The sequence below is a fragment of the Strix aluco genome, chromosome 14 (genome assembly GCF_031877795.1).
Source record: "Strix aluco isolate bStrAlu1 chromosome 14, bStrAlu1.hap1, whole genome shotgun sequence".
In the NCBI taxonomy this organism is placed as follows: Eukaryota; Metazoa; Chordata; class Aves; order Strigiformes; family Strigidae; genus Strix; species Strix aluco.
The window spans coordinates 23,563,219-23,591,076 of NC_133944.1; the positions used below are offsets into that span (position 1 = coordinate 23,563,219).

The 27,858-nt window shown below is 56.9% G+C and overlaps 1 protein-coding gene across 7 annotated transcripts; it reads right to left on the reverse strand.

The window, feature by feature from the left end:
• KIFC3 (kinesin family member C3) lies at positions 1–21,587 on the reverse strand. 7 transcript variants are annotated; one of them, XM_074840251.1, is made up of 21 exons: positions 20,421–21,587; positions 15,474–15,588; positions 13,700–13,845; positions 12,271–12,418; positions 9,929–10,125; positions 7,566–7,631; positions 7,071–7,214; positions 6,746–6,985; positions 6,345–6,518; positions 6,056–6,203; positions 5,834–5,964; positions 5,633–5,744; positions 5,187–5,368; positions 5,005–5,109; positions 4,616–4,746; positions 3,813–3,936; positions 3,242–3,371; positions 2,889–3,118; positions 2,107–2,241; positions 1,700–1,793; positions 1–1,177 (listed from the first exon to the last, which is right to left on the reverse strand). In XM_074840251.1, exons 2-21 carry the CDS (start codon positions 15,556–15,558, stop codon positions 1,152–1,154), a joined length of 2,748 nt encoding a protein of 915 aa, XP_074696352.1. In that variant the 5' UTR covers positions 15,559–15,588; positions 20,421–21,587; the 3' UTR covers positions 1–1,151. The 7 variants fall into 7 exon arrangements, 6 of the variants coding, with proteins under 6 accessions (XP_074696352.1, XP_074696350.1, XP_074696349.1 ...); XM_074840249.1 differs by lacking the exon at positions 20,421–21,587 and adding an exon at positions 16,426–16,637; XM_074840248.1 differs by lacking the exon at positions 20,421–21,587 and adding an exon at positions 16,211–16,327.
• Positions 21,588–27,858: the final 6,271 nt, after the last annotated feature.

Consider the following 27,858-nt stretch of genomic DNA (forward strand, 5'->3'; position numbering starts at 1 on the left):
CTGGTTTTAACAGTTTATTTAAAATAAGTTTTGTTACAAAACAGGAGGGTTTTTTATTATTAAAATACATAGAAACATCTAATTTTACAAAAGGCTAAATTGATTTTTCCCTTTTTTTGTTTTTTAAATAGAATATACTGTGGAAGAGTGAGAGGAGAGGGCTGCAGTGGGAAGGAGGCATCAGTGCATCCAGCTGGTTATTTGCAGCAGGAGGAAGCATCCCCACGGCTGGGTGCTCAGACAGTCCCACCCCCCCTCCCAGCCCCTCTCCTGACACACAAGCCAACAGGCTTTCGGGCTGGAAGGGTTTGTTTGTTTGTTTGTTTTCCACTTGTTTTCCATTCCAAGACCACGTAGACAGGGTATAAATATTTCAAACACTTTCATCTTGACCACACTGTGATCTCTCTTGACAAGACAACTGGTAAATAACTTTACAATAGCTTCATTCGAGACCACTAAACCCACGCCGGTGCCACATAACACAGGCAGCACTGCGACTGCCCTCCCCGGTGCCGGGGCAGCTGGCACAGGGCCCTGGCAGCACCGGCACCGCGGCGAAGGGCAGCTCGGCTCATGCACGGCACCGGGGCGCCTCCATGCAACAACAGGGCTTGACAAACCTACGGGGAAAGCAGCTGCTGGGACTTTTTTCTGGCTTAAAATGGAGGAAGTGCTGCTCCGAAAGACATCAGGCCGCTACCTGGATGCAGTCTTGAGGAACCTGCAGCCAGGCTGGCCCCGGGGGGGGGAGCAGAGACAGGTCTGGGGGCTCGCCTGGCTCCGAGCGCACCCTCCAGCCAGACACCTCTACTGTCATAAAAACAAAACTGGAGAGATTGGAGGGAGCACCCAGCAGCTTCCCCCTCTGGCTAAAATATCTGTCCAGCAAAAATAAAAAGTCACAGAGTGTCTAAGGGGGCAGCAGATCCCTGCCCAGCACCACTGTCCCCCATCCCGAGATGGGGATCCGGCTGCTGGGAGACCCCAGCCCCACGCTGCTCTTGGTGAGAGGTGCCGTCACCCACTGGCTGTGGGTCCAGGTGGGCGAGGGGACGGCGCTGAAGCCTTTGTGTCTTCCAGCAGCTGCCTCTTGTAGCACCGTGAGGGGCCAGGTCCTGCAGTGGGTTTGGTGCCAGGGCTGGCACTTGTCACACCGGGACCGGCCTCAGCTTCCCTGCAGGGAGACACGTGGGGGTCACACCGGGTCGGGGGGGGGGCACGGCCATCACCGCCCCAGCCCCATCCAGCAGCCTGCCAGCGGGTGCTGCGCTGAGCCAGTGCACAAGCACCCCCACAAGCATCCCCGCCAGCGGCACAGCCCGGCACCCCGCCCTGCCCGGGAAGCGGGGCTGAAGCAAGAGCCCTCCACCGGCTCCCGGCCGCGGGCACTCACCTGGCAGCCGCGGCTGCCCCTAATTCAGGCTGAAATCGAAGGGGAAAGAGCGTCAGCCCGAGGGCCCTGCCCCTGCCCTGCAGTATCGCTCCCCCTGCGCACCCCCAGCTTTACACAAGGGCGCTTTTGGGCTCCTGCTGACTAATTATCCATTAATTAATGAGCTGATTACAGCTCCCCCCCACATGCTTTGCTTGCCAGCATCTGGCTGGGATGAGGCTGGCGGTGGGAGCCTCCTCTGACAGAGGGACCCCAGCCGGGCACCCAGGGTGCAGAGTGGGTCCGCGGTGTCCCACCACCCACCTGAGGTCTGGAGCTTCCTGCGGATGGAGGTGGCGCGGCCGGAGAACTGCCCCGGGCTGGGGGACGCGTGGCCTCGGCCGGAGGGTGTGTCACCCTGGGGGGAGACAGGGCACGGCCCCAGGGTCAGCCCATGCCCATCCCCAGAGGAACCTGTTTGCTGGGGAAGTGTGTCCCAATATACTTGTGGGGCTGCTGCAAACCAGGGCTTGGAAGAGCCAAGGTGGCAGCATCAGCTAGACACACCGCGTGGGGACAGCCTGCAGCCCGCTGGGTGACGCTCCCCAATGGGGGCGGCTCTGGGGGGACACCCAAAAGCAAACAGCCCTGGGGACGGTGCATGGGGCCAAAACAAGGGGACCCCCTGGGGTGAGGGGGAAGAGGAAGGGCACCGACAGCCTCTTGGTTACCTCCAGCTGCTCCTGGCTGGGCCAGGAGGCCAGCTCAGCCTTGCGGGAGACGGGACCCAGCTCCACGGAGCGAACCCTCTCAGCAAACTTCAGGGAGCACAGGGTCTCGCTGGTGTTTTTTTCGACGGGGGAGACCTGTGGTCAGGCAGGAGCAGGCAGAAAGTCACCCTGCTGGCTGTCTGCACCCCCCAGGGCTCCCTCGCCCTGCAAACACGCCGGTGCAGGGCCGGCGAGGTGCTATTATTAACGTGCTGCTCCCAGGATAGCCCCATCCATCCGGGCCCGGGTGACATCCCCTGTCACCAACTGCCCCGGCATGAGGGACAGCCGGGAACGGCTGCGGCAGGTGGCAGGGGCTCGGGCACCTCCCAAGGGGCTTGGTGGGGCGCAGGCAGCTAGTGGGGGCGTGGGGGTGTCACAGATGGACGAGCTGCCAGAGCATAAAATCCTCCCAGTGAGAGAGGGGATGGGGAGATGCCAACATGCAAGAAAACCATGCCCAGAGGGATGCGCAGGCAGGGAGGGCAGGATCAGAGACCGAGTTCATCCCCCATCCTTCATCCTCGTCCAGGGCGCAGAGGTGGGCACAGAACTGTCCCTGGCACCGCGGCTGCAGGCCAGAGGATGTCCCCATGTGCAAGCCCAGTCTCCTGGTCCCAGCCCAGCTCCTGCCTTCAGCATCCCTCGTGCCTGCCTCAGCCCCAGGGCAAGCAGGCACCAACCCCATCCCTGTGCCGACCGACCGCGGGGATGCCGATGGGTGCCGCGTGCCCGGCCCTTACCTGCACCATCATGAGGGTCTTGCTGTCGCCGCTGAGCGAGTCCTGCAGCAGGTAGGTCAGCTTGGAGTTGCGGAAGGGCACGTGGCCCTGCCGGGAGCGCAGGGCATAAATGACGTCGCCCAGCGCCGAGAGGGACTTGTTGATGTGCTGCGCCTCGCGGAGCCTGCTGCCCTCCGCGCCCGACCGCCCAACCCGCTCCGATCCCGCCAGGTCCACCAGGTTCAGCTTCCCTGGGGACACAGAACCAAACCCCCCACCCCCGCCCCGGGCAGCGTCAGCGCCTGGCCCCATGCACCCCCAGGGGGAGGCTGTGGCCCAGACGCCCCGGTGAGGGGCTTGTGCATGGTGCCCACCTGTGGTGCGGAGCCCCGTGCTGCGGTCGAGGCCACGGACGGTGATGATGAGGAGGGCGTGGGAGCGAGAGCTGTGCTCATTCAGGTTGGTGCACTCTGTCGCCCGGTTGACGTGGCCAAACTCAAAGACCTGGGGGAGCGCAGGGAGGTGGAGGGGTGAGGCCAGCCTGCCCCAAACCCACCACAACCCCCCCTGTGACCCAGGGATTTAACCTGAGCAACAGCCCCCCCACAAGGTGCCTGGTCCATTGGGGTGATGACTGCTGTCAGGTCTCAGCCTGGGTGACGCACCAAAGGCAGAGGGTGACAAGCAGGGCGCTGTGGTGACAGCCGGCATCCCGCTAATCCCCTGGGAGCTACCCGGGCCCCACACTTTTATTTTTAACCGTCTGCAGCTCATCCCATGGGGCAGTGACCGTCAATTGCACCCAGGGACCTATTTTGGTCTCTGTTGCTCCCTGGTGCTTCAGAAATGGTCTCGAATCTGGGGATCATGCACCAGAGACCCCCCCCAATTCATCAAGCCCTCAGTGCCACCCTCCTCCTCCCACCAACCCCCATCTCCCCACACCTTGTTGATGTCCTCCACGCTCTGCACCCTAAACTCGGTCAGCCCGGGCACATAGAGCTGGCCGCTGCCATCGGGGCATAGCTTGATCTCCAGCTTCTCCTGCGGCTCCTTCCCCAGCAAGTCCCTGGGCAAAGGGGTACCTGTCACCATCCCCACGACGGGGGGATGACGGGTGCTGGTTCCCCTCCAGCACGGCAGCCCCGTCGCAGCTCAGGGCTTAGGGCTGCCAGATCAACCATCTCCTCTCGGGGATGCTGCACATCCTATTTATAGACCTCAGCTCTCCAGCTCCCCGTGTGCCCGCTCCCACCCAACCCAGACCACACTCCCATCCTTGCTTTTTATTGCCATTCCTGGTCTCCATTATGCACACAGATGCACTCTCACCCTCCTCCTGGCCCCTCCTGCCTGCAGCTGGGCAGGGGAGAAAAATATTTCTCATGCTTCCAACTCCCAGTTAGTAATTTCTAAATATAATGTTCATGGGGTAGGGGCAGGGAGGAGAGGGGAATGCCCCGACTGCTGCACCAGGGCTGGGGGAGTGGGAGCGATGGCAGGGCTGGGAGCCCATATAACTAACAGAGCTCAAGGGACAGTGCTCTGAAAGGGCGTCATGCACCGAAAAAAAAATTTAAAAATAAATCCTTGCACAGCCAAATTCAGTGCCCAAGTCTGAACAAGCTGCGCAGTCAAGGCAGGGCTGGTGGGACAGGGAGGAGCGCAGCGTGGGGTGGTACCCACCGAGGCCAGCTCCCCAGCAGCTCCGCTTGCCCCACCAGAAAGCTCCCCCCTGCCCCCCGTACCTGAGGGCCTCGTTGTAAATCTCGGCGGCGCTAACGCTGATGGCGTAGTCCCAGTCAGCTGCCTTGCCCCGCACCTCGGAGAAGAGGAGCTGCAGGGCCCGCTGGTTGATCCCTGGGTTTGCTGCTGTTCCCTGATGGATTGGGGTGAGAAATGGAGGGGAAAACCACCCTCTTGCATTTTATTCTGCATTTTTTTTTCTAAGCGGGGGCAAAGCCCGGGGGGGGTGTTGCGGGGGGGCTGCACAAACTCATTGGCTGCATCAGTGACTATCACTGGTGCACCCTGGGTCTGAGCTGGCCACCAGCCCGGTTAGGGGAGGGTGCCAAGATGGGGCACCATGGGACCGGAAGCTAAGGAAGAAGAGGGAAGCAAAGCCAGGCAAATTCACCTCCATCGTGTAGGTTTTTCCTGCCCCTGTCTGCCCATAGGCGAAGATGCAGACGTTGTAGCCATCGATGCAGGAGGTGACCAGGGCTTGAACCTCCTGAAACACCTGGGGGGATCGGGGAGCGTCAGGAGAAGGTGGCTGTGTCCCCATCTCACACCGGCACGGCGGGCAGCAGCACCCACCTCCTCCTGGGACGCTTGTGGGGGGAAGACCTTATCCAGTTCGAAGGACACCTGCTTCCCCTTGTGCAGGAGATGCAGGACAGCATCATCGTCGGCATCGAAGGTCACCACGTTGGCCGCCTCTGGGCCCTCGCCGTCCTCCTTTGTGATGGGGCGGACTCGCCCAAAAACACGGATGTTTCCTTGGGTGGGGGGGATGCAGAGAAGGTGTCAGCCTCAGCGCATCCCGCTGCCAGCCCTCCAGTCACCATCAAACCCCGGGCGGGCTGACTGCTGCACCCCGCTGCCAACTGAAACATCCCATCACTGACCAGAGCATCTTACGGGGACATGGAGCACCCAAGCCACGGCGCTGGGGTGCAGCGGGGTGATGCTCCCCCATTCCTCCTACCCCCCCCACAGGGACACGCTCTCCCACGATGGGACCCGCCACCCCCCTCATGCACCTTTCAGCCGCACCAGCTCGTTGTGACACTTCTTGCGGAGCTGCAGCTCCCGCCGGTACTTGCGCAGCAGCTCCCGGTTGGTGCTGTGCACCTCCTCGATGGCCTGGCCGATCTGGGGAGAGGTGAGACCAGCGGCTCAGTGACCCCCCTCAGCATCCTCACCCTGCGTGGGAGGGGGAGCCGGGGTCCTGGGGACCTCACCTCGGCCCTGGCACTCCGCAGGGTCTCCTGGAGGAGCAGGGGGAAGTCGCGGACCTGACGCTTCAGGTTGTTGTAGTCGTGGGTGAGGGTGCGCAGCGCCGGCTGCAGCGTCAGCAGGTTGGTCCGGACGCCTGCAGGCACGAGGCAGGGTGAGGGGCAGGTGGCAGAACGCCCCCCCAGCACCGGCCACATGACCCTGCAAGCCCCCCATGCCCTCCTCACCCGCCAGGTTTTCATGCACTGCCTTCATCTCTACTTGGGCACGGGAAAATGCCTCTTCAATGGCGCGGTTCTTCTCCTCCTCCATGGCCTGCATCTCCTCCAGCATCTGCCCATGGGCTCGCTCCAGCTCGGCCTCATACATCATGATCTGGGAGAGAAGCAGGGGCAGTAATGCTGAGTCGGTGACCGCCTGCTGCCCACATCCCATCTCCCGGCGAGCACCACACAGGCAGCAACCGTGGTGGAGCCGGGCAGGGTGATTCCTGATTTACACCCGGTGGGCTCAGACCTGAGCTCGGAGCTGAGCTGCTGTCTTCTGGGAGCTCTGTAGCTGCTGCTCCATCTCCTTCAGCACCTGCCTCTGCATCCCCACCTGCTCCTGCAGATACTGGTTTCGGGACTGGCTCTCGCACAGGGCTTGCTTCGCCTTGGCTGACTCTACCTCCACCGTCTTGATGATGTACTGGTGGAAAAGCACCCAGAGAATGGGGTGTACTGGGGAAGCAGCACCTGAGGGGCCTGGCATGAAGCTCGTGCTGGCCCAGGGGAGTTAATTTACCAAATCATGGTGCTGCGCTGATGTGCTCAGCACAAAGGGATGGGTGGCACTCGCAGGGCACCCCCTGGGCACCGCTAGGCACGCAGCCTAGCTCCCCTTGCCCAGCCAGGAGAGATGGAGAGCCCACACACCTTTATCTGCTGGGGCTGGGATTTGAGGCTGGCGATGGTCTCCTGGCTGTCCCGCAGCCGCCGGCTGAGCCGCTCCTCCTCCTCGGCTCTCTCGGCCAGGGAGTCCTTGAGCCGCAGCTCCACCTCGGCCAAGCGGTTTGTCTTCTGCTGCACCTCCAGGTCCAGCTCCGCCAGCTTGGCCCGTGCCTCCTCCGCCTCCCGCTGCAGCTGGGAGAGCCGCTCCTGCAGCCCAGCATTCTCCTGCCCCAAAACAGCACAGCCAAGGCCGCATCAGCCACGGGTGTTGGTCACCCTGCCGCCACCACCGCCACCGCCAGCGACTCACCTGGAGGTGGGCGCAGTCCCGGCACGGCGCCTGCTGCTGCCGCCGCAGCTCCCGCAGCTCCCCCTCACACGCCTTCATCTCCTGCCGCAAGCGCTCGTTCTCCGCTGCCAGCAGGTCCCGGTGCTTCTCTGCATCCGTGCCCCCCTGCCAACGGGGCAGGATGGAAGCCTGACGCACCCCGGGGAACCCCCCGTGCTGCCCCCAGGGGAGCCCCGGCCCCCAGAGGGGCTTTGCTTCCTCCCCAGGGTGACGGCGCCAGGGAGCCTTTGCCGGCTGTACCCCAGGGCCACTGGTCACAACATTGCATTGGACAGAAAACCCCACAAATGTCATCCTTCAATGTCTCTCTCCCAGCTCACGGGGCCAAAACTGTGATCCTGGGGAGGTTTTAATCCTTCTACGCCCTCCCCATGTGCCCCCTTCCACCTCGGGGACCCACAGCTCCAGCATCCCTCAGGGCAAGGCTGCCTCAGCCCAAGCCCAGTGGCAGCTCACCAGCTCCGAGCGCAGCCGGCTGATCTCCTGTGCCTGCTCCAGGAGCTTCGCCTTCAGACTTTCAACCTGTCAACACAGCCAAGGTTTAACCAGGAGGCATGTCAGCAGCTTTTAGAGGAGACCCCGTGGTGCTACCCCGGCCTCCGACGTCCAGTCTGGCTTGCACCTTCGTTATGCCTTAATTTTCCACCTTGCTCTGAGCGCCTGATTCACATGAGCTGATTAAAAGAAGCGTTAATGAAAGCCTTGCTTTGACCTTGTTCGACCATAGGTATAATTTGTACATGTTGAGCTTTAGCAGAAACCATTATTAAAAGAAAAATAGCATCGTCTTTGGAGAAGGAGAAAAACAAACCTATCCATAATTGTGTTTAAAGAGCCAAAAGCACCTCATCCTGCCCTTGCAACACAGCTTCTCTTTGCCTTCGTTATTTTTCTTTCTAGGAAAGGTATCTTGGGAGAAAGGGGGAGCAGGAGCTCTTTGAGAAGTCCGCGTGTCTGAGTCCAATGGGAAGATGGTCCCCAGCCACGCCATCCGGGCATCTGCCCATCCCATGGGGACCAGGCTGCCCTCCCTGCAAAACCAGGTGGATTTCATAAATCCTCCACCTTTTTGTGCAGGGACCAGTGAGGCTCCCCCCAAAATATGCAGTTACTCAAATTAACAGCCACAGCAAGTTCTTGGCAAAGCCAGCGGTCTCACGGGCTGTGTTTGACCGGGTTTGCCCACCCGCTCTGTCCCTCGGCCCTGTGTCCAAACCCCGACGGCTGCTGGGTGAGCATTGCTCCCTCCCCAAAACTTACCCTGGAGCGAGCTGGAGCTGGCCGCGCACTTCACCGCTGTGCCCCAGGTCCCAGCCCGGCTCCCGGTGTCCCCGTGCCGCCAAACCCCTTACCCAGACACGACAGGCTATTGCCCCATCCCAATAACCAGCTTTTTCTAAGCAACCGGGCCTCTGCGGACCATAATTTAGGAACTGCTGATTAATAACAAATGCAGATGTGCTGACATGGTGCTGTAATTAATGTGGGTAAGTTATTAAGCCACGCCCTTGCGGAGCCGGTGGCGGGCAGCACCTCCTGCACAGCCCCGCGCGCTCGGCCGGGGCGCAGCCGGGGCGCTGCCGGTGAGCTCCGCACGCGGTGGGTGCTGCCTGCGGGGGTCAGCACCCCCCGTCCCACCGCAGCGGGGGCCCTGTGCTCCGGCGGCGGAGCTGAGCCTGCGCCGAGCGCACTAGCCTCATGCTTGAGTGGGAAGATCCCACTTCCATATTCAGTAAGGTAGATTATTAAGGTATTTTTAAAAATATTTTTAAAAAGAGTGCCGGGATGGAGAAGACAGAGTCACAGCTTGTTACAGGGCAGCTGCCACCCGATGCGCACGCCAAAGCCTGCCCACTGCTCCCCACGCCAGCAGTGCCTGAAAATGCTGATGCACCTCCATCCCCTACCTGCTCGGGCGTCTCCAGCTGCATCCTGCTCTCTGGAGGTGACAGAGACTCCTTCGCAGCCGGATCCGGCTCGAGCCGTGGCCCAGCCATCCCTGAGCTTTGGAAGTTGGGGTCAGTTCTTCGTTCTGGCCGGCGTCGGCTGCGCTTGCTGCCAAACTGGCCAGCGCAGGGCTGGATCCTGCCGGCGCTCACGCTTGTGTCATGCCGAGTATGCCAAGCAAATGCAGGACAATTACCTCCGCCTTTTTGACACCCGTGGAACAAGCAGAACCTGACTGTAACAGCTTCCACAACAGCCACATGCAAATCCATTCATGAGCAGCCGGGATTTCAATCTCCCTGGGACGACCCAGGTCCTCACGCTGAGGATGTGGCCAGACCAGCACCTTTTGAGGGGGGTTCTGGTTGCCGTGGCCAAAATGCTTTCCCCTTCGGCGGACAGCTCTGTGCCTTCACATTCACTTTCCACCTCCTGACTCTCAAAAGTCACTAAAATTAATCTGCTGGGTCGGTCTAACGAGCTTATCTTGCTGCGGCAGCCCTGCACTGGGAGGATGGACGACTGCTGCAGGGCTGCAACCCTGATGCCCAAAGCCCTCCTGGCCACATCACATCCAAGGAGCCGCGCGCCCTCGCTGGCGCTATCACGGTGTCACCGTAACGTCAGTCAGGGGGCTGGGAGCACCCCGAGGGAGGCACAGCTGAAGCCAGTGCGATGACCATGATGCTCAGGAGCCCCCAGCTCCCAAATCATCCCTACGCAACTGAGCGGAGAAGACGCTCCATGATCGAGGTCCTACACTCCTTCCAAGCATCCCCTCACTAACCGCAAGCCACGGCACTCTGGACAAGCCACAACCTGAAGCTGGAGACCCTGATGGACCCCCTCGTGTCCCCCTGTCCCCACCCTACCTGGCCTTGCAGCTGGAGAGAGCGGGAGAGCTCGTTGTTCTCCTGGGCAGCAAGTTTCTCCTGCAGCCCCAGCAGCTCCTCCTGCAGTCGCAGCTTCTCCTCCTGCAGATGCGCCATGGAGGCCATCACCTTCTGGATCACCGGGAAGGGACGGGCCACTGGCAGGCTGGCACGTTTCCCACTGCAGAGCCTCCCTCCTGCATGGGAGCAAAGATGGAGGCGGTCAGGATCCGGCCGCCTCGCTGGGGAGCAGGACGCCAGCTATGAGAAGAGTCCCCGAGGGCTGCCGTGGAAATGGGACCGTGGGAAGTGGGACTGGCAGAAGTTCCACGGAGAGCAGCGACGTGCCGGGAGGTGCATCCTGAGCATCCCAGTGCTGACCATGGCCGGCCGTGCTAACGGTGGGGGTCCGGCCGGGCGAGCCCCGCTGGGGGTCTGAGAGCCAAAGGGATCTGCCGGTGCCAGCAGAGCATCCCGGGCTGTAACACAGAGTGCCTGCCCACACCACCGCGCCGTGACCCAGCCCCATCACACGCCAAGATGCTGTCACCTCACTCAGATAACAACCGCCTTCACCACGGCGCGCTGATTCATCCCAGCACCCTTTTTTCTGAATGAGCAGGTGCTGGTGGAAAACTACTATGTGATCACGTTATTAAAGACTGCATCGTTGCACACAGATATAATAGAAGCCAAATTAAAATTATATGGGTACCCTGAATGGCCGCATTGCCTAATCCTTGCGTGTTCAGCTTTCTAACCGTCCTAGTATTATTTTAAACATCGTTTTCTGCATGTTAATAGAGCCACTAGTGCTGACAGAGCCAACCTGGCCATACATCAGAGCCTACCAAATGAATCTCTAAATGACTTGGTAGTTCCCAAGAAGAAATGAGCTGGCCTGACTCATTCCCCATGTGGGGATCAGGCACCACAGTGGGCGAACTGGTGGCCCAGTATCCCAGCTGCCCAGTGCCCTTCCCTGCTTGCCGTGGATTTCATCTGCTGCCACCAGAAACCTGAGGTTTTAAAGGCAGGAGGTGATGCTGGGAATTGCTTCGCTGCCTGTGGGCAGATGCTGCCTGTTTTATGGGAAACATCCTGAATACAAGAAACAAGACTTCTTTTGTCTGTGAATCAGACTTTCTACCTTTAAAACAGCCAGCACAGCAGGCAAAAAGGGAAATGCTGGGACCAAACCACGGCTCTGCTGTCGACTGGGTGCCATGGGACTTATCTGGCAATGTCTGCAGAAGGAATCGCCAGATTTTGTGTTCCTGCCTTGGGCTGGATACCCTGAAAGAGTGCCAACGGGCACCAGCTTTTCTTTCTCTCTGTGCTGAAAGCTCAGCCCAGCTCAGGCAGGGGACTGTGATGTTCCCTTTAAACCCACCACACACAAAACCCACCCCAAAACTCCTCGAGTTAACAGGAACACCAGCTCTCACCCCTTGGGGAGCATGCAGGGATAAGATAAGATTACAGGAGGCACCAGACCTCCTGCGGAAGCACCGCGTGTCTGCACACATCATCCATGACAATCCTGGGCTGGGATCGAGGGCAGAGCTGGGTTCAAAGCCATGACACCTGGCTGCAAGTCAAACTTCTGGGCAGGGGTGATCCCACACAGATAACGCACTCCTCCTTGCTCCAACACCTTCATCCTGCAAGAGCATCCCTGGGAGAGGAGGTGCCGGCCAGACCTGTGCTACATCTACCACCGGGCAGACGTGCTGGTGGCAACGTGGGGTCTGAGCACAGCAGGCGTGACACGCTGACCCTCCTGTTTTCCAGAATGCTTTGAAGCCTGTGTGGAAATGCAGTCGCTTCCACAGCTCTGCCCCGTTACCACTCCCTTCCTCCTGCATCCCTGCCCCTTCCCACCAGGTGCCCTGCCCTGGGAGCTGCTCAGGGATGCAGCCAGGGTCCACCCCAGGAGCAGCTCCTGGGATGCACCCTGACAAGCCCAGACAATTCAGTCCTGATGGTGAACAATGGGAAACCATGGGGATTCACCTGCCCCGGCACAGCCATGCACACTGCAAGTGTTTGCACAAACGTTACATTTTCCTTAAGAGGGAGGAAAGACTGGTGGGTTTGCTGGCGCTCACCTGCTCTGTTCACCCGGTTAAATAATTCATCAGTCGTCTGGTGTCACCAGACAGCTGGCTGGTGTTTGATTTCTACCGAGACCTGATCCGCCCCAGCGAGCACAGCCGTGTGTCTGTGTGCACCCCGAAAGAGGAGAGGTCCCCACGGTACCCACCGCCAGGTACCGGCTGCCCCATCCCATCGCATCCCTCCTCCCGAGCGCCCGCCACCCATCCCGACCTCCCCCTTACCTGTTTTCTCCAGGTTCATGGTGGGGGCTGTCTGCACCGGTGTGGCAGCTGCTGGCTCGCAGGGGGATGCCAGTGGCTCCTCCGCGGCCGGCGGTGGGGCCTGGTGCCGGCTCTCCTCCCGCCGCTCGCCCGCCGTCTCCCGCAGGGCCTGTGTCCTCGAGGAGAAACAGGACAGAGCGCTGAGATGCATCGAACGTGCACATCGTGATGGACGTGGTGCCAGCAGATGGGGTTTCACAGGGCTGGCCAGGAGGAGTGATCAAGGAGGAGGTTGCAGGGGCCAGGACAGCAGGACGTGGGGAAACCCTCCCTCCAAGGGATTGCGGTGCTGGGGAGCTGCTGTGATGAACTTCTCTTGTTGCTTTTAGTTCTCCCCATAAACAGCTCCTTCCCTCAGCTTGGTCATGCAGTTATACTGAATATTACCTATTTTTCTCTTTATGGCCTTAAAAAAAAAAAAGACCCTGGCTTACAGGCAGGGTTGCATGTGAAGTTGCTTGCTGGTGAGCCGTGGCTCAGGTAATGCCATGCCCTGTGGGACGGAGCACAGCTCCAAAAAAAGCAGAGAAGAAATCTGGAAGGAGGGAACGAAATATAGAGGTCCCAGATTTCTGTATCTATTGTATTTATCGCTCGCTTGCAGAAAAAAAAAAATAAATTTTTTATCACTATTTTAAAAAGTGCTACAGCATGGGGGCTTTGGGAAAGCTGAGCTGCCGATCAGCTGAGCTCACAGAACGGCTCCCTGCCCGCTCAAAACAGCCTTTTCTTACTTATATCTTATCGCAGAGCCCACGGCATTGCCCCGCGGGCCAGTGATGCTGGGGAAACCCGTCTCACCCCAGCAGAGGGGTGAATACTCGCTACATGCCAAACATTTGTGAGAGTAATTTGGAGGGAGGTGGTGGCAGCATCCTCCTGGAGAAGCCGCGTGTCTGCGGTGCCTCTACATTTAAGACTCCGGGAGGGTTTTGCCAGAGGGAATTCATCAAGGCTGGTGTGAGATAAGAAGGTGTTTTGCTTCTTTTCAAAGAAGGGGAATTTAAATGATTTGCCTGAAGCCCAGAATGAACTGGTGGCAGCAACACCAGTACACGGTGTCCTGACACTGTCCCCTGCCGCGGTGGCCTCCTTCCTTCCCCTCCTCCTCCTCCATCCCACTGGCAAACACCATCTCATGGCACCGCATTTTCTTATCACGCTTTTGCCTTGAGCTCTCTTGCCTACATGACCCAGAAGTGACCCCGAAAATGTTATTCTGGGCTGTCCCCTGACATTTTTTGATGCCTTCCAACTTCCCAGAGATACTCGTCCCTCCCTACCCAAGCAGCTCCCACCAAGAGATGGCCCAGCAGGGTGCTGGGCACCCTTCCCAGCACCCCAAAAACGCCCTCCCCACCCGCGCCACGGCCGGCTCAGCAGTCCTCACCTGGAGAGCCAGGCAGAACCTGGGGGGGTTTGCAGCGTCCGGGCAGCTCACGCTGAGGATTTTACGGTGAACCAGTGCAGGCAGCAGAGGAACCTGGGGAGAGGCGTCCGATCCGCTCCCAGTGATGAGCGTGTCCTGCCCGTGGCCTGAGACGGAGCAAAGAGCATCAATGGACCAACCCGAGACCCCAGGAGGGACACAGTCTTCGGCCTCACTCCACAAACCCACCTCCTCCTCCCCGCTGCCACCACCACACTGGTGAGATGGAGACCAGGCATGAGTTTTATTAAAAATGTTGATTGTGTTAATTAGAAAAATTAGCCCTTCGGGGGTGGACACTGGTTGCCAACGACTAGTAATGAGAATTCAGGGTGTAGCATCCGTCTGTCCTCTGCAGGACCAGATCTGTCCTCCCACTGGGGACATCCCACCCCTGCCCCTTGTCAAGCCACCGCACTTCCTGTGACCCTATCTCGGAAAAGCTGCCAAAACCAGCTCGCATCACCGAAACCGGACAGACGGACTCTGACAGCGTCACCTCCCTCCACTGTCCCCAAATATTTCCTTTATATGTCATGCAGCCAAACCCGAAAGCAGACAGGGCAGCAGCTCCCTGCCCTTCTGAGCCTCACAGAAGGAAAACAGCATCTCAAGGAGCTTTTTCCCATGGCTGGGTCCTCCTCTGCTACAGAAAAGTGGCTGGGGAGGGCTACATCCCAATGGGAACTGCTTGGGGACCCTGTGCTCCCTTTCCATCCATCTGCTACAAGCTCTACCAAATGGCAGCCAAATGGCTTCTCTGGCAGGCAGGGAAAAAAAATCAACAACCCATAAATAAAACCCCACTAATGCATTTTTTTTTCCCCCTAAAATCATCCAGAAGCACTTGGGCCCGATGTGGAAGCAGCATCTGGAGGGAGATGTGCCCTGATGAAGTCAGTCCATTGCTCTGGACTCCTTCCCAGCCCGTAATTAGCCATAACATTTCGCGCGCACGCTGTGAAAATCGAGCGTTTCCAAAGCGCTGGTGGGTGCCCGGATAAAAGGGGATGAGTTCCCCACCCCAGCATGGGCAACGGCGGCTGCCGGGCAGAGGAAGCGCTGAAAAACCCCATTTTCGGAGGTTTTGAAACATCCGGCTGGGCTGGCCTGAATGCCAGCGAAGAAGCAGCTGCCAGCACATCGGGATGGCGAACACTGAAGCCAACAGCAAAACAAGCCCAAATGGGGGGGTTCAGCCTCCCCCTTTGCTGAAACCCAGCACCGCCAGCGAGGGAGGTGGGAAGGGCTGTTTCCTGACAAGCGGCTGCAGGCTGGGGCAAGCAGTCACCCGCCCGCCTGCGAAACAGCTCAGCCGCCACGGAGAAAAGCCCTCGACTAAACTCACCTACGGGGTAGCGCGCCGCGGAGAGATAAGGAGCCCGTCCAAGGAGCTGAGGCCGGGAAGAAGCAAAGACCCCGCGTCTTCCCTGCCATGCGTATTGCTCCGTTTTCTTTCTTACATGTTAAATTTTAACCCTTCTCCCTAAGCTTCCCACTTGGAAGGGCCAGGAGGGAGATGGGGGGCAGCCCTCTCTGCTCGCCCCGCCGGCTGCCTACTGCTCTGTGCCCTCTTCCAAGTCTCCGTTTCTCAAATCCTGAGCTTCATCCGGAAAGAAATGTGAAAAATGCAGGCTGGCCTGTTCCCCGCCTCTCCTTCCCCACGCGTGAGCAGGGCGTGAGCGCGGCAGGCTGAGGCCCAAGGGAGAAGGACGAGCGGCTGCACCACACTCACCGTCCGCGGGAAGGGCCTTCGGCTTCCAGGCGGCTCTCGCAGAGGACACGGATCCCAGCTCCCAGGTTTTGGGGGACGTGATCATGGCACGGGGGTCCCCAGCACAGCGACACCTCTGCGGAGAAGCGCGAGGGAAGACATCTCAGCCTGCCCCGGTGTCCAGCCGGGAAAGCCCAGGGGACCGTCCTGGAGCAAAACCACGGTGGCAGCACCGTCCCCGACTCCCGAACCCCACGGAAAGTTGCATCAGCCCCGATTTCACTCCTGGGGCGCCCAAAGCCCCGGGCTCCCTCCGTGCTCCCGGCGGATGTGACATAAACCATGTCTGTAATTAATTTACTCATTCCTGAAGCCTCTCCAGGCTCCTCCTAACTGCGAGTTGGGGGTTAGTCCTCTATTAACTGCAGGACCGCGGGCAGCCCCGGGCCGGGCCGGGCAGCCCCCCGCAGCCCACCGGAGCCGGGACCGGGGGTGCCTCGGCGGGGAGGGGGCGCGGAGCCCCGGGTGCCGCCCCGCCCGCCGCGGGGGTCCCTTGTTCTCCGAACTGGCGGCTGCGGTGGCGCCGGCGGCCCCGGGGGGGGTTTTCCGGGCGGGCGGGGTGGTCCCGGTCCCGGTCCCTTGTCCCGGTGCGCAGGAGGGAAGCCCCGCCCCGCGCCCCCCCCCGCCCCGGTGCCGGTCCCGGTGCCGGTCCCGGTGCGCAAAGGCCCGCAAACGCCTCGCCCCGCTCCGCGCCCCACCGGTCCCGGTCCCGATCCCGATCCCGATCCTGGAGCCGGTGCCGGCGGCGCCGCCCGCTGCAGGCTAACGGGGAACCGTGCTCCCGCCGCCGCCCCGGGTGCTCCGTGCCGGGCGCCCCCCAGCCCCCGCAGACAAAGGGAGCCCCGGTCCGCTCCAGCCGGGCTCGCACCCCCCGCCCCGACGGTGCCGGTGCCGACCCCGCGGGGCCACTCACCGGGCTCGGGGCGGCGGCAGCGGCGGGGCAGCCGGCGCCAGCCCCGGCCCCGCCCTCCCGGGCAGTTCGGTAACGGAAACGCCGAGCTCCTCCCCGCTCTCGTTGCCGTGGAAACCCGCGAAACCCCCGACGGGCGGCGGAGGCGGGGCTCCCCTCCCCGCCCCCCCCCTCCCTCGCACCGGGCGGCGGCGGCCCCGCAGCGCACGGGGCTCGGGGGGAGGACGGCCCCGGCCCGGCCTCGGGAGCTCCCGGTGCACCCCCAGCCCCTCTTGCCGCAGCCCTAGGGAGCTCAGGGGAGCCCCGGTGTCCCCCCGGCCCTTCCCAGGGAGTCCCGGTCCCCCCGTGCTCCCCTGAACCCCCCTGTCAGAGCCCTGGGGAGCTCCTGCTGTGTCCCTGGTACCCCCGGTGTATCCCTGGCCCTTCCCACCCCGGTCCCGGTGCTCTTCGGGGAGCCCCGGTGTACCCCCACCCTGCCCGTGCACCCCTCCCGGCATAGCTCATTGGGGTGCTCCTGCCCCTCTCCCCCAGCACCAAACCCGGCGTGGCCGAGGCTGTGGCACTCTTCCCTGGAGTCGACGGGGACAGAGCCACCAGCATCACCAAGTAGGTGACCGTGGTGCTGGTGACCCACACACTGAGGACCAGAGGTGACAAACCATGCCCTCGCCCTCCGCCACGTCCCCACCAGCTCCTGAACGCTGGGGCACCAGCTGGCACTGACACCGAATGGCACCCCAGGCTCGCTGGGGCCCCGAGACCCAGATTTCACCTGGAAAACAACCCGTTTGTAACCTGCGGGCGTGTGGAAAACACACAACGTGCCCCGAGACCTCTCCAAAGGCCCTGGTGTCAGAAAGGCAATAAAGGGTTCTGCTTTAAATATAATTTATACACATTTTTAGGGTGTGATTTGTATCTACCTGTCTGTATTGCACATACAACATTATGTTAATGCCTGGTTTGGGTGACACAAGTTACTCATGACTTGTTCATGGTAATTAACTGGCAGTACCGGATATTTCCCACAACAAAACTTAACTTGGCATCTGTGGCGGTGGCGGCGGCGGGTGCCCCGTGCTGATGGCTCACGTCCTGACGTCAGGCTGACCCGTGGGGCGCATGGGTGCCGCCTGGGTTCGGGGATGCAGGGGTGGCGGTCCCTTGGGAGGTGCAGGTTTGGTGGCAGACCCGCAGGGCTGGGCAGGAAGGGGCTCTGCCCGCAGTGGGGTGTGCTCCCCTCGGCCCAGGGGTCTGTCACCATCCCCCCCCCCCCCCCCCCGCCGTGCTCGGACACAGCTTTTTGCTCACTCATGGCTGGGTTTGGAGCAGGATTCGGCCTTGTCCTTTCATCCCGGCATCCCCCTCTTGGGCATCCTCAGTGACCCCCTAGGACACGCTGTCCCATACCCTGTCACAAGCCAGCCCCACGGATGGGGGGTGATAGAGAGTCACGGGGGGGTCACAAGCTGCTCCAGCCACTCACCCCAAGGAAAGGAGGCTGAGATGGGTCACCTCCATGTCCCCATGCCCCTGGCGCAGCGCCTCATCCCTGAGAAGCAAACGCCATCCTGGCCCGGCAGCCACCTCCACCTCTGCGCTGCGGCTGCCTTCCCCCTGCAGCCAGCACAGCAAAAAAAAAAACTCGGCGAAAACCTCCCAGCCTCTGCAAAGCTGCGCCTCCCCTTCGCTTCAGCTGCGGTTTATTTGCGTTCCCAGCACAGAGCCCTCAGCACGGATCTATATGTGTGTGTGTGCCTATAGACACACAGATGTATATACCCAGAGAGGCCCTAAGCAGTCGTGCTGATTTGCATAAATTCCCTATTATCTATGCAGCTTCTTCGGCTACTCTGGTGATAATATTGGCACACATGAAGTTACTTTCTACTTTCTGGTAGCAAGTGTAATGTCAGATCATCCCTGACTTCATTTACGAGCTGTCAGGGTAAAATAAACATTTATGTAAATGACTTTAACTGGTAAGTAATTTCCTGGCTTCTGAATGCTTCAGGTTTTTAATGGTATTGCAATTACGCAATGCTTATAAGTTGTATCAATTACATCAAATAAGTCTAAATTAACCAGGCATATGTGTGAATTCCCCAGTTTAGAAAAATAACTTAATGAATAAGCATGGAGCAAAATTTGAGATGCAGAGGGGGTTTTGTGCCAACAGCTATATTCAAATAGTCACCTGTGAGCGTGAAAAAAACCCACCCCTCCGAGCTGATTGTCCGCGAGGCCAGCATGGCTTTCTGGCAGCCCCAGCACGCCAGGGACAGACTCTCCAGGGAACCCAGAAGAGGGGTTGGATGCGTGCTGGTAGCTAGTACCAGTTCCCTTCCCCTTGGCCGCAGTGCTCCTTCAGCTGAAGGGAGAGCCGTGAATCCCGGAGGATGCCCGATGGGCTGGGCAGCTGCAGGCAGCGGGGCAGCACGGAGCCTGGGCAGGCAGCGGGGACCCTGCTCGTACCCCTTTCTCCGCAGAGATTCACCTTGGCTGGGATTATCCCAGCCCGGTCCCCCAGCGATGCTCCAGTCCTCCTTTTCTTGGATGTCACATCTCGGTGACCTGAGCAAGCACGGGTTGATGATATTGCTGAAGGTATTTTTAGCAACGCTGCTTTGCAGGCAGGCAGAGAAAAGGCAGCGAGTGGCGGGGCTCGCTGCCAGCGGCACCCTCCTGCGAGCACCCCGCAGGTAGTGGGAAGGCTCAATCTATCGACAGCCGTCAGCTCGGAAACACAGCTGCCCTCCACATGTGGCACCGGCCTGCCACAGGGCACACTGCTGGGGGACGGTGGCTCCGGTGGGGGTTTATCTCTTTGCTTTTAGCCCAGCCACAGCCGAAAAGCATCGCTGTTGCAACACTGTGAAGTCAGGCAGGTTAATTCGCCTTTTACTTGGATGAAGGGAAGCTCCAACAATCGAAACACATTGCTGAGTGGGGCCTTTTGCATCAGGCATTTGTTCTGCCCCGAGCAAATATTTAACCTACATCTGTAAGACTGCTAAAACATCCCCCAAATCCCAGCGAAAATTTAACCCCCTCCCTTCCCTTTGAGCAAGCCAATAACCTAGTCCAGGAATGCAGGCAGGAGCATACCTGAAGCCTCTGGTATACTGGGATGCTCCCTGTAGAAAATTCCCACCAGAAGCACCAGACGTCGTGAGAATGTGTCCCCAGAGCACAATTAATTATAACGCAGCTCATTACTCTCATTTTGCTCCTCCTTGAGGAGGTGAGGGGATTTCTCGGCATTGCTGAGGCACGGTTTGCCAAGCCGACACGAAACACTGAGCAAAGCAGGAACGAACCCCCCGCATTCCTACATCGCCATTTCGCGCAAAGATAGGAGTTTTAATTAAGTCTTAGCATGCTCCTGAGAAATTTAATACTCATTTTAAAGTTCACCAACTGAATTAATTCAACCCGGAGGCTCCGATCCTTGAGATAGGGTTGCGTTGAGCTGGGTGGAGAGCAGGAGCTGGGGAGGGGTGTTGCAAGGATCGCTGCCTAAATCTGACTCATTGGGATGCTGCCGGCCTCGGTAGCAGCTTGAGATGGTGGCGGGGGGCTCCACAGCTGCTCAGCTCAGCCCCCCTGGCCAAAGCCTGTGAGCCGGTTAGGCCAGGTTTGGGCTGCCAGGGTGCTGGGAGCAGCCCAGGGCAGGATGGAGCCGGCCCAGAGCCGAGGAGCCGGCCGGTCCGGCTGGGAGCTGCTGCATGCCACAGCTCGGCTTTGCCCATGTCCCCCCATGCAAAACTCTTAGATCAAGCAAATGACAAAAGCGACATCTTTTTCAACCTGCTGTATTCAGGTGGAGAAAAACTCCACAACCCACATTGCAGCCTGCACGCAGTCAGGGCAGAGTGGTGCAAAATGTAGCAGCCATCAGACCGGTGGCTCTTCCACCCCTCCGAATTTCCTACCTCCGCCTGCGTTGCAGAGCCACGTAACCAAAACTTCACCCTCCGTGTCTTCCTTTTACCTACCTTTTCTCTTTGTCGTATTTTTCAGCTGGCTTCAGATACAACTTGGGTTTGGCTTTCATGCTGGTGCCTCCCCTAAGCAAAGCACTACAGGGCTCGTCCTGTGCCACACTGGCTGCTGGGGAGCTGGGAGCTGCTCTGCGGGAGGACCGCAGCTCACCTGTTAAGTCATTAATTTTTCATGGCATTAACCAACACAGGCTTGTAAAGCACTTCTTAGAAACAAGGCTAAGAATAAGCACGAGGTGTCTCGGCTGAGGCTAAAACTGCCCCATTGGCTGTGGAATGCCCGTGCTGGTTTGAGCGGACCCAGCAAGGAGGCAGTTTCATACCAAGTAAATTCCACCTAGGACATTTTATCCAGAAAAAAAATTAAAGTTGTAGAGAAAAGATCACTGTACTCCAAGCAGGAGGCCCAGGAGATCCTGGAGCTCTTGGCCTGGCAAGAGCCCACTGGTGGTCCCCTGGCCAGGACATTCTTGGGACTCTCCACTTGGGACCTTGGGTGCTTTCTGCAATTCTTTTTAAATAAAAAAAATGTATGAAGATAGAAGCTGCAGGTGGGCAACGGGGATTTTTTTCAGAGATTTGCTACTTGTGCCACTCATTTTCTCCTTGAAGCCAAGCCCCTGCGGTGCCACCGAGCCTCTTGCCCTGGCTGGGGGACACCAATAACAGGGTGGGCAAAGAGAGGGTTAGGCTTTTCTCTGCACAGGCAGAAGTGATGGGAGCCATCTCCTTTAAAAAATAGATTCTGTTCTCAGCAAAACCATTTCTTTTTAGTGCACTCCAATGCATGCTTGGCTTTGGAGAAGAAATGAAGCAAAAGCAGTAATTCTGAATAATTTAGGGAATGGAGTTTTGGGGCGGATGTAAGTGGCTGTGCCATGCCAGGTGGGGCTGGAGGAATGCAGGGCTCACTAATAATATCCAGCTAGGTTAGGCACGGGCACAGGTAAACCAGTAAGAGCCTCTACAGGTGGTCATAAAGTAAATGCACTCATGTAAAGGAAAATATTGTGACAACGAGATCCACAAGATAGGCTCAGCTCATCCCAACTGCAACGCGAAAGCTGCAGCTGCCAGAGAGACAAATATGCAGACGAGGTGGGATATTCTCTGATGGAGTTCAGTAGCCTTCCCGCTAGCCGGCTTTGCCTGCTCGATACCGAACTGTCTGCAAAACCCCGCTGTGAGTTCACCCCAGCACGGGTCCAGCTGTGCTGGTGCTGCTGCCACCAGGTCCTCAGTGCGCTCGGTGTCACCTTTAGATTTGAATGTGCCTGAGGGGTGTTCGGGGGGCACAGCCCAGCCGCTCCACTTGTCCCGGCACGTCTCAGCGCCAGCGTGTGTGGGATGCCATACCACCGCCGCTCTGCAGCTTGGACACCAAAACTCCTCCACAGCAGGACAGAAACATTACCCCCCCCCCGCATTATTGACACCCGGTGTATATAATGGATGTCCCTACGCTGGCGACGCAGCTCGGAGCGGTGCCTGTGCCAGCTCCTGGGTGGGCACCAGCAGAGCCCCTGGGCCACCACCTGGGGACACATCGGCTCAGCTGTGCCCAGGCACCCATTTGCACCTGACCCACCTGTTTCCACGGCACCCTGGGGATGCTCCCACAGTCTCCCTGCACTGCCGGGCGATCTCTTCCCCACTGTTATCTTCCTGGAGCTGAAGCATGCCAGCCCACCCTGAACTATCACAGCTTCCCACTTAATAAGGAAAAAGGCTGAGGTCTTTCAAGTTTAACTTACTGAAACCATGATTTAATTATTGTGGACCCAACTGGGACCATATTCTAATTTTTTCTTCTAAGGTGTAATTGAGATTGTGAAGAAAATTGCACTCAATTAATAGGAAGAGTCGCCAAAGAGATCCAGAATTTTACAGGGAAAACTACTCTTTCCTCTTAAAACTTAACACACAAATAGATGCACAACTACCACAGAAACTCATCCTGTTTCAAAACAAAAGCAAAATTTCTTGTTCTGTTGGTGCTTCAAAGACATCATTCTGTCGCGGCGGACTACAGAACTGAAAACTGCAAATAAAGTGCCAGGATCTGCCTTCAAAGTAAGTTTTGGGTCTTCTGCTTCTTGGCTAAGCCAGTGGAAGTTGGGGAGACAATCAAAGGAAATGTTAAATTCCAGCCTACTGTTAAGGTTTAGGGAAAACAGAACAGCACAGCACTGTGCAAGGCTATTTTAGAAAAGAAAACTTTTACATCTACGCCCAATGAATATTAAACAACCACATGCTTTGGCTCTGCTGCCTGCGCCTGGCACTGCGTGAGCAGATTTAATTTGTCTTTATGAAGAGGAGCGGACCCACACCCATATTTTTATGCATATACCTTAGAGATGAGCGGGATGTGAAGGGTGAACCCAAGTCCTCTCTGCCAGGAGATCCCTTGAGCAATCACTCACAACTGGAAAAACGAGGAGACATTAAGGAAAATCTGGCAGCGCAGGCAGGAGGGTTTATGCAGACTGATGTGGAATAACTGCCAGCTTGCTGCTTTTTTTTTCACTCAAACCTTCCTGAGCTTTCAGGTCTATTTGGGGATCCTAGAGAGGTGTTGGGTGTAAAGATAAGGATGAGATGGGGAAAGAAATAGTACATGAGGTGGGACTGAGGCATGGCTGGGGCACTCGGCATCCCAGGCCAGGTGGGACTGGGGCTCTCCAGGGCTCAAGTGGCTCTCTTCAGCTACCTTCATCTTCATCCCACCAGTCAAAAAGTGCTGCTTAATTAACCCCTTGGGAAACAGCGGCAGAAGAAACACAGAGTCTGTATGCAAACATCCAGGCATGTTTCATGGAAATGACTCCAATCCAGAGGCATTTTGCTGGTTTTCATCCCCAGCCTCTGTTTTTGATGCAGACTCTGCCCTGCTCACCCCCCAGCCCCACCCCACTGTTCTCACCTGCAGGCCTGGCCAGGCAAACCCTGGTCCTGGGCACATTTTTTGGAAGCGTCCTCCTCCAGGGCCCAGTCTCTGCATGGTGCCTGCGGGTCGGCAGAAATGCCCCCCGGGGCTGCTGCTCTCGCCCTCCTCACCACGGGCAGGGATGCTCTCCGCAGCCTGCATCCCGCTCCTCTTGCTGCTGCCCTTGCTCCAGCCCTGCACCGACAGCCCCCCCAGCGCGCACAGCGCGTGCATGGCTCGGCACAGCCCGGGAAGGGGTGCCAAGCTCCGGCGCCAGCCCGTGGGACCTCCGCACTCCTCCCTAGGGCCCTGGGAGCAAGGCAGCCTGGGGCTGGCGAGGCCGATGCTGGCAGCAGCTGTCTGGGGTGGGATGCTTCACCACACTTTTCCACACATGGTGCCACGCGGCTGGCACGTTGGCACTGCAAAATCGTTGCTTTTTTGTCAGGGGCTTTGTAAATTCTGTCCCAATCTCAAGGGGTCCCTGGATGAAGCTTCCCAGCAGTTCTCCTCTTCTCTTGTTAAGGACCAGTAGATGCTTTTGTAAAGATGGTCTGTAATGGTGGCCAGTCCCAGAAGGGTCCCAGCGGCTGATGCAGAGCCGGGGTGGCAGGACTCCCCCGGGATGCTCCGCTCACTGCCAGCCTCCCCAGCGAGCGAAGGCAGAGGATGGATTCCTGCACCCAGCGATAGCGTCGCCGCTGAATTTCTCAGCCCACACAAACCTCTGGCAGCTCTGCCCCGTCCGTGACCAGAGACGTAGAAAGCAATGTCCCCTCCACTCCCATCTGCCAGTGCATTAAGAAAATGATAGCCGATTAAAGTCCGTCCCCTCCTGAGCACTATTGGTCACGGGCAAATTGCTGACACAAACCTATTTAGTAGCCCTGGCAGACAGGTGGACTTTCCTCCCTCTGCAGACATCCAGATTTAGATGGGTTTGGGGTCGCTCAGGTCTGCTGCTCTGAGCACAGGCTACAGTCAAAAGAAGGGGTTTAATTGCATGGGTGTGTTAATTGGATATTTTTTTTCCCATCACCTGTTAAAAGGTTGGCTCAGGCAGTGCCCTCCCGTGTCGACGTGCTCCTCCACCGCACACCACACGAGGATGCCGGGGTGTGTGCCCACACCACCCCATCAACCTGCATTGGCTGGAAGGACCCTGTAGTGCCAAAAACTCTCCTGTTTCTTGAGGCAGGCAAGCTGGAAAGCCCCACTTCCCTCCCGTTAACCTCCACCTGTGAGCACTTTCTAGAAGGCAGCCAAGAACAGTAAAACCGGGGAGATTTGCAAAATAAACAGGGATCAAACGCAACGACCTCGGTTCCTGCTCCAGAGGGCGTCTGCCAAGACACACAGATCCTATCAGGCTAATTTACAAAAGGAAAACTGCCCTAATTAGTGTTCAGGAAAGCACTTTAATGAGAAGTGCTTTAATGTAAAAAGCCAGAGCGTGAAGAGGTCAAGTCCTTCCTAAATGCCAGAAAAACAGGAAAAGGGGCAGAGCTGGTTTCTGCCCGCCCAGGCCGCAGCAGCATTTTCTCACTTTTAAAATAATATTTCAGGTTATTAGTGAGGAATTTATAAAACCCAGAGCCTAATGCCCAGTGACAGGGCAGTGACACTGTACACAACATACGCTGAGCATCGTAAAGTCAGATGCGGACAGCTCACCCCAGGAAGGGTTAGGCAGCCCTCACAGACACCTCCCCTGCTTTTTGGGGCATAATGTAGGTTTTATGGCTGGAGTTTCCCCTTCCGAAGGGGAGACCAGAAGCCCTGTCAATGCTATGAGTCCCGTCTCGCCGGCGGCTGTGACGGCAACTAGTAACCATGGCAGCAGAGAGATTTTCACGTGATATTGGTATTTCTGCAGCACAAAAGAACCTCTTAGCTAGAATGAGTAACTGGTCTGGCTGGTCTTCATTCCTCCAGTTATTGCTAAGGCAGAGCGGCACGGCACGGCACGGCTCACGTGATGCTCACCTTGGGGCAAATCTGGACCATCCACGGGGAGACCCACAGGCTGGGACATATGAGACATTCCAGAATGCAAAAGGATGTGCACAGGGGTGCTGCGGCAATGGTCCTGCTGTGGGGAGGCAGACCCGGCCCACCACTTTGGAACTGTTAAAGCTGGAAAGGGAGCAGTGGCCGTCCTGGCGAGCTCAAGTTTGCAAAGCCGAGCGTCTGCAAAGCATGTGAAGCACATTGGGCCATGCCGTGCCCTGGGTGTCACAGCCCGCAGCTGGCGGGAGTGTCCCCCAGCTGCCCACAACCTGATTTATCTCACTTTTCCAGCTGTTTACATTTCCCCCCAAATTTCTTCCAATTTATGCAAGAAAACAAGTTTTAGACTTCAACCATTTGACTTCCAGCTCTTCTCATGTATCAAGCGACTTCTAAAAGCAGAAAAAAAATGCAAAAAATAACGTAGGTATCTAAGCTTTACTTCTTCAGATGACTCAAACCCAACTCGCTGGGTATTGCTCAGATCTCCCCAAGACATGAACCGAAGTTGGAAAGTTTCATCCCAAAATAAGAATGGGTAAATGAGGAAAGAATGAGAAAAGGAAAAATGTCATCCAGCCTGAGCTAAGCCTGAGCTGCTGTCAATAAGCACCGGCGTGGGCACCTGTCAGTTGTGTACCTCTGTGTGACCCCTCCCAAATGGTGCTCTGGCTTTTTTTTCAGGGTGTTGGCTCCAGTGGGACTGTTACTGCACTTCAGAGGAGCTGTGTGCTCAGGGCAGAGAAAACCAGGCTCGTATTAGGTTCATTTTAGAGGAAGGTAAAGGGATTCAGGGGGATTTAATTGCAGCCATGACTCAAAGCAGATCTACACAATGGAAAAAATATATATAGGCAGAAAATGTGGTTTACAGACTGTTTCCAGAATTAGGAGCATGTCCTGCTGGTTAAGGTCTCCAGGTTTCAAGGTTAAAGTGCTTAATATTATTTCAAGCTTTCTAATTAAACACCATTTAACTGGGCTTCCTATTTATTCTGCAATTTCTTTCTAGACCTGAGTCTAATCCCCAAACCTGCTTATTTGTTTTTACTTTCGTTATAACCTTATCAGTGATTAACCTGCAATCGCACTTAATCTTTTTAAAAGATTGCTCTGACTATAAATACAGAGAAGCTGCCTGCTCTGTTTCACTCCAGAGGAAAACAATTTCCTCCACAGACAGATGTCTATGGTGGGTTATATTATTCCTTTTGTAAGTTAATTTTTTTTATATCGGTGACATTTGTCTTCTCTGACTTCTTACAGGACATTAAATCCGTGTCACTTTTCTGAAGGATGTAACAGCACAGGCCACAAGGAATATGAATACACCTCCAGTATAAAAAGTATATGTATATATTAAAGGTATCTATCTATTTATAAAATTGTGTATATATACATATAAAAATAATATATATAAAGCCTCCAGTAAAGATGCTACTTGTGATAGTGAGGCAAAACCTAACACATTAATACAGATCCAACAAGAGCAACCTCTGCTTCTTCCTTCATCAGTTCTCTGTTCCATGTATTTCACTCAAAAGCAGCAACAGCTAAAATATTGTTGCAAGACAATCTGGTTTCTATGACTATGGACCTCTGAGAAATCTTCTAATCGGAAACACAAATCAGGAGGAAGACTGCAATGCAGAATTTCTAGGGTACTGGGCTGACAATAAGCAACTGCCCGGTAAGATCCCCCCAATACTGCAGTAATATTATTAGTCGATATCATATCGGATCGATCCAGCACTTAAGGACATCAAAGCAGAATGAGCAAAAGCTAATGAGAAATGCAGTAAAGGTAGATGGAGTGTGACCAAATCCATCAGGAACGTTACAAGGGCAGTGGGAAGAACAGGCCCGGGATACGTGCACGCTGCAAGGTATTTAACAGGGAGGAATGCAAAGGAAGCCCACTGCAAGTGCAGCACAACCGGTACATGAGTGGAGTTACAAAAGCCAGCAGAAAGCCAATTTATTGCAACCCCCAAAACAAAAGGCACTAAAGGAGCTGCCCATCTCCTTAGCCTGCCTGTCATTTCTAAATAGTCTTGCACAGCAGGTAGATCTGAGCTCAACTCTCCAACCCAGCCTGCAAGCCCAACCCTACCTTGACCTTAATTATTACCTGGAGAATAATCTCTCTAAAGAACTAAAGCTGTATACAGATTGCAGAGGAGGATAATTTCAAATCTCCCCGCGGTTCCAGAATTACCAGTTACGTATCCATCACCATCTAATGCTGCATGTTGAAAACTAAGATCTTCACACAAGTATTTGCCATTTAAGCAAGCTTTTCTCCCTCCTTCTGGTGATTAAAAAAAAAAATCGCAATTCTTCTACTAGTATTATGGGATCTCTGAGCCTCTAAAAAGTTTACTGGAAAATCTGCGAACCACATGTGGGGACTTTCGTGGCTCCGTTGGTGCACCAGTGAGCAAAAAAGATGGAAAACAACCGGAATTTTTAAATAAATCCACAGCAAATGAA

Bases quoted from the DNA above. Each gene is read 5' to 3' on its own strand.
- KIFC3 (XM_074840251.1), bottom strand. From the start codon at position 15,558: ATGATCACGTCCCCCAAAACCTGGGAGCTGGGATCCGTGTCCTCTGCG. The intron at 6,204-6,344 runs GTCTGAGCCCAC...CTTCTCTCCCAG, and splicing joins CAGCTCAGCTCCGAGCTCAG to ATCATGATGTATGAGGCCGA. The intron at 5,369-5,632 runs GTGCATGAGGGG...CCCCCACCCAAG, and splicing joins CGAGCTGGTGCGGCTGAAAG to GAAACATCCGTGTTTTTGGG.